At 39.7% G+C, this 13,000-nt stretch overlaps 1 protein-coding gene across 1 annotated transcript in view; it reads right to left on the reverse strand.

The window, feature by feature from the left end:
• myo16 (myosin XVI) overlaps window positions 1-11,774 on the reverse strand; it is a 182,646-nt gene extending 170,872 nt beyond the window's left edge. The window contains exon 1 of the mRNA XM_016232534.1: window positions 11,725-11,774. Coding sequence (XP_016088020.1) covers window positions 11,725-11,758 — 34 coding nt within the window. The 5' untranslated portion in view covers window positions 11,759-11,774. The remainder of the gene's footprint in view (window positions 1-11,724) is intronic.
• Window positions 11,775-13,000: the final 1,226 nt, after the last annotated feature.

Genomic DNA, 13,000 nt, shown 5'->3' on the forward strand with positions numbered 1-13,000 from the left:
TGAAAGCAGGCAGACTCCCTCAGGAGGTTGCTACTCACCTGCAGCAGCAGATCCAGCAGCCACCGGTCAACTTTTACACTGCTGCCGCATCCTGCTGCAACTTCACACATACACACATGCACAGGAGTCACCAAAGCCAACACATCAACATGACAGCTCATCATCCGGTCTCACTGCACAGGATGCATTAGGTATGTCAAACACATCCACATGCATTGCACCCTCGAATTTTGATGAATATGACCTGCATGCAGATACACACCCTACATCACAGACACTTCCTCCTGCCTCTCAATCACTCTCTCCAGCAAACGGACAAAATTACATAATTGACAAATGACATCACGGGCAGATGCATGTAAGGAAAGACGCATCTCTCGCGGCTCGTTACTCACAGCATTTGATGAAATCATAGTGTGACATTTTCTCCGCGGATCACAGCTACAGGTTCGGGCTCTCCGGTGCGGTGCTGTAGTACCCGGTGTGATACATCATTCAGAGCCAGGCCGCTGATATTCGCTTCACCTCCCCGTGCATTATTAAAGGACGATCGGGTTGCAGAGGCGGTTGTAGTGAAGGAGGAGCGGTGAATGGATAAGGTGACGGTAGCCGCTCGCTCTCTCTCCTATCAGCAGCCTGCAGTCGCGTTGACTCCACCGAGCCGCTCTATGACCATGACCGCCACACGTGCTACTGGAGCGCCGCTGATTGACGCGTCCTTAACCCCGCCCACCGCTGCGCACACCCCTCGAAACGCGAGAGAGAGACGGATAGGGAGGAATGGAGGAGTTTGTGATCATGAGAGGAGGAAGGAGGTTTGGGGAAGGAGAGAGGGAATGGGATGAATTTTGGGCTTAGACTGAGGGAGAGAGAGAGAGGCTGAGGTAAGTTACTGCAGTGCGGCTCTCTGGAAGCGCGCGAGATGCGACGCGGGAAATATTGAACGGTTAACATATTTCAATGAAAGCACATTAGGATTAGCTTTTATGGTGACAATTAATAGATCGATTAAAAATAATTCACTGTATAAATGCAGAACACACAATCACACACATATTTCTTTACGTTTTCTTTCCTAACATCTTGGCATCATGATGTGCTGTCTGGAGAAATGTACATTATCCGAAAAATTGTTCATTATATTGTTCCATTCATCTCAATGGTAAACGCTTGGTTGACGATGTGGCTCTATGTTAAAATGATGTCATAGCAACAGTCGGTGCGTTCCAAACGGGATATATCGCCCTCCGAAAGGTACTTCGGAGTGAAAACAATCATGGCCGCCACATTGAAGGGTCATTCCAAACCGAAGTGCTCAAAACTGGCCACTTCAAAGGGCCCTTCGGAATGAAGGATTTCGAAGGGTTCAACTGATGGACACTTCGGGCTCCCATGATCCTTTGCGCTTATTCTTTGCATGATGACGGCGCCTCCGTGTGGGCACGTGATGATGACACAGAAGGGCACTTCAAGAAACAGTTGTTTGGTCCCCTACACCCTTCAACCCTCTCTCACTCCGGAGGGTAAACCCTTTGAAGGGATTAGGGCATAGGGATGAGCCCTTCCGAATGGAACGCAGGGAGTGTTTAGGTGTGTTGGATGTCATGCAATGCTGTGTAGACCAATCAGTGTCTGACTTGAAGCAGTGCATTTTAACCAAACTCTAAACACTCCTCTGTTTGAGACAGTGGTTACTTGAGACGGCCAAATCTCACCAATCGGTTAAAGCCAGACTAAGTCAAGGCATGCTACTGGCTCACAGAGGCTTGTCCTAAATCATCCCCTATAACCTTTTAAAAACTTATAGTACAGTCTCCAGGCTCATGGCATCCACCAACATTTTAATGGTTTAGAAAAGATGAATCACTGTCTGGCCAACAGAGATTTCAGTATGGAGAAAATTTAAATTACTTTCAGTAGTACTACAGCACACCGTGAATGTATATTAGCACTGTTTGTTATTTGCTTTTGGGCTCTGATAGATTTTTGTTCAGACTTAAAGCTGCAGTGCTTAAGTTTTGCCTCTTTGTCGCCATCTCTGTTTGAAATCTGCAATTGCAGTTATTTGCGGAATTATCTTCTTCACGTGGGTTGTGCATCGGCACAGCTCCTCAGCACGAATTAATCTAATGTTTTGAGGTGTGTGTGGGGGCTGTCAAAAGAAGATGCTACAAATGATCTGCCACCTGCAGTATCCACACTCTAGCCTACTAGCTGGGACTCCTTCTTGTGAACTCGGAAAACTCGGAAACCAACCCGAACCACTCAAATTCCAAAACATTATTACAGGCTTACTGTTGTGAATCGGGCTAAGGTAAGGAGATAGTTTTGAACACTTGATTGGTTGTGTACTTGCACAATAATTGATTTTCGATCATTTTTAACCCCAAAAAAGTTATGGAATGCAACTTTAACAGAATTGGTAGTTAAAGGCATTATCAAATGAACTGTGTAGAACTTTATAAATGACGTCTGCACTTGTCAACACGGCAACGCTTCTGATATAACCAATAAGACCGTCTATACTTGAAGGGAGAGATGTGTTGCGGTAAAACAGGAAACAAAGAAGAAACTACTTTTAATGTGATATCGACCTCATGAAACGCTGAATAAACAGTGAGAAATCTGTCTGAAACATATATTGTACATAAGCCAACTATTTAAATAAATAGCACAGACAGAATGCATGAACGAAATGCCCTAGAATGCAGTGTCATTTATGAAAAAGGGCGTATTCTGTTGTGTCTCATTGCTCGCTCTCAGTGTTAACGGAGTCCTGACAGCTTAACTGCTCAGCAATAGTGTTTAACCGGCCACAAATTACTTCTGACAAGCTTCATCTCCCTTCTGCTCAGGGTTTACACCTTCATGCATGCACAAGGCCAGCAATGGAAATTACAAACATGCGAAGTCTGCAAATTGGATGTGTGTTTGTGAGGTCGTGTAGAACACATCAGACTGATTACATTGCATTTCCACCACCATTTTGAGCAGTGAATTCGGTTCACTGTGTGTTGGAGTGTATGTGGGTATGACTGTACATTAATGTGTGCATATCTTTGTCTATCTGCCAAACACCTCCACACAAACTTCACTTTATGAAGAGAAAAAAACAACAACTGTGAGAGCAAGAGAAATGGAGAAAGAGACCAAAATAAAGCCTGTCATGTGTATCCAGGTCACAGATTTAACCCTCCTCTTCCTGCATCTGCTCGGAGTGCCGGGATTAATTTGCAGTAAAGCTCATATGCCATAGACAGATTGCAACAATGTTGTAACTGGAGGAGTCTTAAATGATTCAAAGCATCATAAACCCCAAATCCCATTAATCCACAAGACTCTAATCCACATTTATATCATTTACACAGATAATTAACTCATTCTCATGGACCGTACACCGTATGCTTCAAAATAACTTGTCAGGGTGATGGTTGTTTGTGTGGAAGCAGTTCAATCATTATGACCACATTACTAAATTAAAAACTTGATAAATAATTCTTATGGTGAGGGGACGTATTTGAAAGGATGTGTCTTTCCCGCTGCTATCATTCACAACAGATGCACTCACCCAGTGCCCTTGATCAGAAGGAATGAAAAAGAAGCAGTACGGGGGAAAGATGGAAGGGTGGGTGACAGATAGAGATATGATGGCAAAAAGACGAACGAGTGGGCTGAGGAATGGACTGTAGGAATATTTAATGCAGCTTTTGATTTTAATATATTCACTTTGTGATTAGAGACACTTGCGACAGAGATGGCCTGACAGAAACATGAAATGTGTGAGAGACTGCGTTTATTTTATTTATTGGAAAAAAAATAACTAAATTGTAAGTATATAGAAAAAAACTTTCAAAACCTATAGTCTTGCTGTCTACTCCATACATATCATTCTGAAATGGAAACTCTTAAGTAACGCTTTACATAGCGCAACTCTGTGTGTCTGTGTGACAATTAATAATCTCAGAGAAAGTGCATGGGACTTAATTTAATTCAATAAAGTTTGACATTAGTATGTTGCTAAGCTAACATAAGTTGAATTCACTCGATTTTGTGTCTATTTTATAAATGAATCTTATAGACCTTATTGTGAATGATTTACTATATATATGTATAATTTGTTATCATTTTTAATCAAAATAGTCTACCTTAACTCGATCTTCCAGTGAAAACAAGACTTTTCTAATGATTTAGTCTACTTAAACCCTGCCCCTTTCTTACAATCAACTGCAAGCTTGCATTCATTTTTAAGGAACGCTCACACCTAAAAATCCAATCAACAACCGATTGATAGAAGTCTCCACCCTACAATTTTTTTTTCAATAATCTGCTACATTCAGATGTATGTCACAATACAGAAGAAAAGATCTGTCACTACTTTCATTTCATTGAGATGAATTTAAAATGAATAAAAAGAAATAGTACACACCAATATTGGGTAAAGTAGGCATTTTTTAATTTGATTAAATTAGTTTTATTGATAGTTTTTGTAATTTAATGAAATACAGTATATTTATTATTATTGATTTATTTCTCTCATTTTTCTGCTATCTTGGATTTTTTGAGGATGGCTGGAAGTCTTGGCAAACAATAGAGAGTTACTAAACAAAAGAAAAACATAAGTGATTGAAAATACTCATAGCAGGGGTGGTAGACATATTCCCCCATGGATGTGATCTCAGAGAAGGTCACTTTTCATGGATGAGCAATAGAGATTATACATGACTTGAGGGGACAAAAGACCCTTAACCCCATCTTCTCCCACCAGCCAGAATTCGCCCAGTAGTTAGAGAGCAATTAATTTGAGAAGGGCCCTTCCACACAAAATAATAACTGAATAATTCACAAATGTTCCTGCTCAACAGTTTACATATATTTGAATTTTAATATTGTGTGTTTTGCTAACTCAAGCATCAGTGGCTGTAGATTTTGTTATAGTTGTGCATAAGTCCTTTTGAACACAATAATTTCTGTAAATTGAGTGATTATTTTGTCTTGTATGTATGTATGGAGTTTTTTCAGGGCTGTACTAAAAACATTTCTTTTTGAAAATCTTTTTACGATTTTATCTTTCTGAAATTCTAAACATCTAACAGATTCTGCAAGGAGTATGTAAACGTGTAAATTTATAAGCATGACTGCATGCATCATTACAATTTCTCCTTTTATTTTTTCACGAACAAAATGTAATTCACATATGACAAAAGAAAGATGAGCAAGCTGACATGTCTCTGCCAGTCAGTGCACTTGAGTCCACCTCGGTCAAAGGTCAGAGAAGAGTACTGTCTATGCCAGTGAGTCAGGACCCAGAGAAATAAGATGTGATGTTTCCCTCCTTCTGTGCGCTATGGGAAATATCAGACCTTCACACTGGAGATGAGAGAAAGCTAAGCGAAGGGAGGGAAACTGGTCTCCTCTGTCAGACCAATAAATGATTGGAGAGAGGAGTGTCATTTGAGGTATATTGTCAAGGCTGAGAGGGAGGAACAGAGATAGAGAAAGAAGGCATATGAGAAAGAGAAATTACCCTATTTCCCAATGATGAGATGAGGTACGAGTCTTGACGTATGTATTAAGCTGTCAGGACTGGGATGGAAAAACGCACTTATCAACAGCTGTCAGTCTCATAGACCTTTCCCTGCCTTTGGGGCGAAGAGGCCACTACAGTAATAAACCGAACACTGATCATGAGTATGAAGGACATGCCATCACTACATCGAAACCTCAGGGATCACAGCTGTGTACCGCAAGTCAATATGCATTTCAAAACTCAGCAAAAGGGCAAAGTCTAAAGCTGAAACTGAATACAGTAGTACAGTTAGAGTTGATTAGGGTGGATTTGGTACAACAAAAGGGTGAGTGATCAGGCAGAGAAGGTCATTGCTGATCAATGTAGTAATTATCAGTAGCACATTGGTTCACAGCCGCCTCAGGACTTGTGTATGTCAGAATCACACTTGACTCCATGCAGGTATTACACTGAAAATGCAGCTGAAAGCTCAATAAATGTATTTGGTTCAACCATGGCAATTCACATGTGAATTATACTGTGAAGTACTTATAGCCATCTTGTTTCAGTTCCTCAGTAAATGGATGAGTATAATTTCCACTCAACACCAATAAGCTATTTTTTAACACACTGACACAAATACTATAATACATACTATCTTGCCATGTCCTATTTGTCATTTATTTAGCTTTAAAGGGACAGTTGAACCAAAAATGCAAATTCTGTCATCATTTATTCACCCTCATGTCATTCTCTTCTTCAGTGAAACACAAAATGAGTTATTTAGCAGAATGTCCGAGCTGCTCTGTTCCATTACTGAAGTAGATAGTGACGAGTGGCTGTCAAGAATCAAAGAGGACAATACAGCACTATAAAGTCCCTAGAATCATTTTGCTATGTTCCAAGACTTCTAAAGCCATGTCATTGTGTGAGGAACACACCAATGTTATTTTTCACTCAAATAATATAATTGTGTGGTACAGTAGTTGCATCATGATTTGAACAGGATAAAGCAAGATTATCATTAGCCCTGCTGTAGCTCAAACAGTAGAGCATGGCACTAGCATCTGTCACAAGGAGGCAGTAACATTACTATATAGTTGAATATGTTTTTATTTTTTCTTTCATGAAAGGAAGAACAGAACTTATTGGTCTGGGTTTTTAGGTACTGTAGTGTGAGCATAAGAGCTCAGGCAAAACCTTTGTAATGCCTATCAAACATTCATCTAAATAGCATCGTATAGCCAAGCGGTATTTCATAGTGCCTATTAAAAATATAATGTGTATCTTACCTCGCTATCCTGCTTTCGTATTCACACACCACAGCTGTAAAAGCTGTTGATGAGACCCTGAGGAAGCTCTTTTCACTAATTAAAACAGCTTGTGACAAGGATCTCACAAACACTAATGAATCAGTTCAGCCATATTGAACCAGCACTTTCAATTACGGTAGTATTCATGGCCTGGGGAGGGTAAGCGCCCAAGGAAGGGCCAGGGTTTAAGGAATGAATTAAACATGTGATGCAATCTCTACATGACATTAATTATTCAACCCCTGTGTTGTATTTACACTGCTAAATATTTCTCCAAATTTCACTGCTGTATTCTATTAGCATATTTCAAGGGTTAATTTTCCCAACCAGTAAACTGGCAAATGAAAATCTCCTAAAATGTTACCCTCAGTAAACTGTGTAGTGATACACAAAGCTTGTCTATCAAGCGCACTACTTAATTCACTACTTAATTCACATGTGTTATAAAATATTTTATGGAATCTTCAAATATGTTTCACTGGAACTGGCCAGTTGCATAAACTTAGCCACCATGTTAAGACTGTTTCTTAAGAACTAGTTTGACCAACTAGCAGTTGCCAAGGGGTAATCAGTCTTAATTTTCCAATACAAATAAGACCAATCAACCTTTTCATAACTGAATAAAAAAAGTTATGACCAGTCTTGAACAAAATAAATTATATGACTAACTTTTTAAGTCTAGTCTAAACAATTTATGCAACCGGCCTTCACACAAACGGTACTGTAGACTTATAATCTAGTGGTCCATTAAGCTGTGGATTAATACATTTATCTCTTCCTTTCCTCGCTCTAACTCCTTAAGCCCTTTATCTGTCTTCTCCCTTGCTCCTTCATCCACAAATATGTGGTTTGCTCTCAGTTTTCATTTTTATATCCACTGTGATGTCTTAACACCCCCTGATGTCTTTGGATGCTCCCAGTTTAGTGTCCAAACATAGGCTGTGTTTTCATCTGTTTATCTTGGGTGACCCAACTGCAAGGGGTCCAAAACTTTTGTGATTGGATCACATAAACTGGGTTAAAACAAGGGTTTAAAATGTTCGCAGCTGTGTGCAGCTTTAACACAATATACCTGTCCAAGAAAAAAAGAAAGAAATTAGTATGTTAATGCACAAGACTTTGCTGAACATCTTGATTGTAGGCTCTCTTTTTCCAGTTTGAAGCATTTTCTGACATGAATGATTTCAAATTCTATTAATGTAATACTTCAGCACCCACATCACCCACATCAGAGCAGGATAAATCATCTGTACATTAAGGAAAGTGTTAAGAGTTAAGAATGGAGGTTGTGCTAATGTTAACAATGACTGTTGATTCTCCTACTTTAAAGAACAGAGCCAAAGTGCTCTTATTGGATTAAACGGCTGATTCTTCAAATGAGCTTGACTGGTTCAATGCCCATTTTGAGAAATGTGATGAAGTAATGTTGCGACTGAGACCGAGAGACTCCGAGTCAATAGAGGCCAGTCTGCTGCAGTGGATCAGGTGTTTGTGGGAGGAGAGATGGAGTGTGGAGAGGAAAGAGAAAAAAAGATATTTGAGCTTTTAGTCTCTCACAGCCAGACATTTGATTTGTGGCATAAAGTCTGATCCAACAATTGAGATTATCCTGCCCAAAAACCACACATCTAGACTAATACTGCAAATGACCAATCATAGTGTCATTTATTGTAGGAGTGGGCTGATCTGAAATGGAAAACACTGAAAAGATGTGAGAAAAATTGACAGAAATGATTAGAATGTCTGTCCATCCAAAATCAATAATTACAGATTATTTCAGATATACCTCAAAAACAAAGCAGAATATACAATCCTGCTTATCTACCTGGAAATATACTTAACTTGCTATTAAGTGCTACAAAAAACGTTGATTATCTTTCAAAGATCTGATATAATTAACCTGACAAATCCAGAAAATAATTTCAACCTCAGAGGCACTCATCATCTCAGCCTGGAAACTTGGTTGTTTGACTAAAAACCTATGTGAATTGCAAGCAAGGCTTGACATTTTTGTGTGCAGTATGCATCAGACGGTCGGTAAATGAACTGTGGGCATAATGTCTGAGGTTGAGACTTTGATGTTAAAATATTCTAACCTTGTACATGCTGAACCATTAACATCACAGCTTTGTTCACACAGCATTAAACTGAACTTTTCTAGCAAACTCCTTAAGTCAGAAGGTCACTAAGTCATTGCTTATACATGGGCCTAAAAGGTCAAATAGCATTAAAAAAGGTTATAAATGTGTTAAGGCGCCTTATTTGTATTACAACATAAAAAAATGCATGATATGACCTCACACAGTTAAATCAAATGTATAGCCCAAAATAAAGGTTAATCTGCACATTCACACTCTAATACCTGAAATCTGGTATATTCCCTCACAATACCCCTGTATCTATCCTAATCTCAGTAGCAAGCAGTATTAAATGTTTTAATCCTGTTGTTTTTTCCTTTATCCTCCAAAAAGGCAGCTCAATATTCAGCAGCATCAAGCGAATTGAGTCAGTCACTGTCACTGTAGCTGACTGTGAGTAATTAGCTTCTCTTAAAACTCTGTTATCTCACCTGAAACTAAGACACTTTTATATAGAGTAAGTACTGAAGCCAAAAACGTTTTTTAAAGGAAAGGCCCAAAAGGATCGTCTGCGGTGTACCAATTAAAATTACTTTATATTCCATGTAGTGAAGGCAGCAAGCCTGCAGTCAGTACGGCTTGAGCTGTCTCTGAATGTTTAATTGAGCAGTACTCACACTCTTTGCCTCTCACTGCACCCAAAGAGCAGGAATCTGAACCGCCCTTCGGTCACATCTACAATCACAGTCAGATGTTCTCAAGAATTCCTGATAGAACAGCAATGAACAGACTAGACTGATTTGACAAGCTACAGAATGAGAGGGAAAAAAATAAAGCGACAGAGTGAAAAGTGAGAAAGGAGTAAGAGCCAGAACATGCTACAGAGAGTATCTGCCAGTTAAAATGATGGACCATTCCAATTAGACAGTTCCCATAATATATTGGATACAATATTAAAGTCATAATTTTTAAAGATGGAATCATATTAGTTTTCTATACAAGTTTAATTTAGCCTTCTAAATGCTTAGAAACAAGCAGCGTTACTCTATGTGTTGATGTCATATTAAATGAAACAGGAAGACAGGGCGGGACATATCAAGCAGTCCCGCCCCTTTTTAAAATAGCCAATAGCGTTCGTTTATATCACAGCTTGGGCTAGAGCCGTTGAGCTCCGTAAAGCCGCATTTGAAAGGGTATGCCAGCCACAATCTCATCCATATTGCTATAAAATATAGCATTCTGTGTAGAATTCAAATAGCTCCGATACATTTTGTGGTCTGCACCGACTCGCGCATGTGATCCGCTCCGTGCTATCGTGTCTCTGGACCGGAGAAGAGTGTGTGTGCGGTGCGGTGGTTAGCGTGACACAGCGTGAAACCAGACTTATTTTTTTCCTCAATGGAAAGCATATTTACACTGTTTGAATCGTTCCCTGTCCCCTATATAGTGCATTCACAGTACAGAAAATACTAATTCTGTGGACAAGTGACCGATTTCAGCCGCGGCTTCAGCGTGTCTTTTATAGTGTAGGGGGCGGGCGCTTCGGATTCTAGAGAGCATTTGATTGGACAGAAAGTTTGATGAGAAGCTGAAGTACGATGTGACGTCAAAAAAATCGTTGAGCCGTTTTGGCGGAAGTGACGAACTGCAAGCTTTGAATGCTTATATCTTCTAAATGCAAATGTTGTCACTGTTTTGGAGCACACTGCCTTATAGATAACCTTAAGACTAACATATTGATACTAACACCCAAAAAACTTTAATTGATTCATGGGGACTTTAATACCACTGTTAAGTAAACATAAGGGTACATTTTTTTTTTATTATTATTTAATCATTTTGGTTTGAGTATTTTGTCAATTTTGTCCCAGAGTCCTGTACTAACTTCTGATATAAAAAATAAGAAATACCCCAGAATATTTTACATTGGGAATACTGTACAGTTTATTCATCTTATTGATGTATTGGATTTTTGCGTTTAGCTCTGTATTTCCATCCTGCTACTGTTTCTCCCAATGTATAAATTATCAAGTTGATTGATAAAGGTAAATTTCTTGAGCATGAACAGAGGAAAGTCTGGTACAGCATATAAATATTAATTTATGTTTCTACTCAGGCATATTCATGCAAGTTAAAGAGTTCAAAAGGTGCTGCAAAACAAGCATAATCCAGATACCTTCTATTGACCTTTCACTCCTCTCGTACTGAGCTACCTTCAGGAAAACATCTGAAAATCAATTGCTCTGTTTCTTTTCTTTTTAACCCACCATTTTCCATCAATAAATCATTGTTATTTAATGTGTTTACTTCTGATAAATTACAGAAAAACACATCCAACCCAAGCTGGGAAAAGATGCAGGACACAATTTATCATATGTAGAATAAATGTCCACTGGGCCTCATGAAACATAATCAGAACTAATTTCTGTGTAAATCATTTGTAAAAACTACTAAATGCTATATAGAGTGCAAAACATTGCATTAAAATACTAGTGTGCAAACATCTATTGTTTCTCTTTTCTTTTTGTGTATACATTTATTCTTTTTTAAGGTTGTATTTGTGTCCTCCACATTTGCAGTCAGTATAATCATTTATAGGCTATTTATTTTCTTTCTCTCCATCTCTCTCACTCACAAACACAACAAGCTGCTGGGAGACAAGCCCTGAAAGATCCATGATTAATTTGGCCCATTAACTCAATGCCAGGGGAGAGAAGGAGAGGGAGAAAGAGAAAGAGAGCATTCCCTCAAATGCTAATTTGCTCATTTAGAAAGCAAGAAAGAAAGAATAAAAGGTCAAAAATACAGTCCCACATCCTCATCTTACCCTCCCCATCATCTGTCAGTCGTACTGTGAGCATCACACTGGTTGACCTTGCCTCGCTCACCATTTTTCTTTTCTTCTTTCCTCGCTCAGGGTCCCTTCTCCATCGAGACACCTTCTGTTATGCTATGAAGCCAGTTGCACCCTTGCAGACAGCTGCTCCCTCTGAAGTCATTCAACATTCGCAAACTTCCACCTGTCCCTCAAGCCACAGCTGTTTGACAACAGAGCCTAACGGAAAACTAGACCAAAAAAAGAGAGCATGAGAGGGATGAAGGGAGGAGTCTGACCCTGACTGAATGAGATTTAAAATGACTAATACCAGGACTCGAGCCAGGATGTCCGATTTGCTCTCCAGACCTACATTAGAGCTTAAAGCTGGAGGAGCACCCAAACATGTACAGTATTTTCCTTACCATGAGGCAGTAGGTCACATGCGCATGCACACACACACTTTGCATTTTCCTGCTCAGGGAAAAACAAACAGGAACACGGGAATCTCTCAGAAGACAGCTCTGAGGAGACATGCGGTGGCAGGGAATATCTCCCCAGAGACAGGAGCAGAGCGAGGCAAGAGGGATCTGGCCACAGCCATGCACACCAGATGATCCACACACACACACACACACACACACACATTCATCCGCTTGCTCACTGCTCTGTGGTGGTGTAAACAAAATTGTCATGTTGCTAAGCAACAGCCTGTTTTGGTAGAGCAGTTTGTGCACTATACTAGAGTACAAGTGTGAAAACAAACACTGGGACAAGCGCATAGGCTATGTTCATTTGGGATTGAGCTTTATTTGCTATCAGTGGTGACCCTAGCAGGTCATATAATGTCTGAACAGGTAACCAAATCAGTCTGTTTCTTCAATCCACAAGTAATTCCTGTATTTAACCAAAGTGACCCCTGTTGAAAAAAACAGCATATGCTGGGAAGGTATGTTTTGATGCTGGTTTAAGCTGGTCCTTTGCTGGTTTATGCTGGTCCAGCAAAGGACCAGCATAAACCAGCAAAGGACCAGTTTAAACCAGCAAAGGTCCAGCATAAACCAGTAAAGGACCAGTTTAAACCAGCAAAGGACCAGCATAAACCAGCAAAGGACCAGTGTAAACCAGTAAAGGACCAGTTTAAACCAGCAAAGGACCAGCATAAACCAGCAAAGGACCAGTGTAAACCAGCAAAGGACCAGTTTAAACCAGCAAAGGTCCAGCATAAACCAGCAAAGGACCAGTTTTAAACCAGCATCTCAGCGTCAAAACATACCTAACAAGCATA

This window comes from Sinocyclocheilus grahami, unplaced genomic scaffold, assembly GCF_001515645.1.
Source record: "Sinocyclocheilus grahami isolate Dianchi unplaced genomic scaffold, SAMN03320097.WGS_v1.1 scaffold413.1, whole genome shotgun sequence".
NCBI lineage: Eukaryota > Metazoa > Chordata > Actinopteri > Cypriniformes > Cyprinidae > Sinocyclocheilus > Sinocyclocheilus grahami.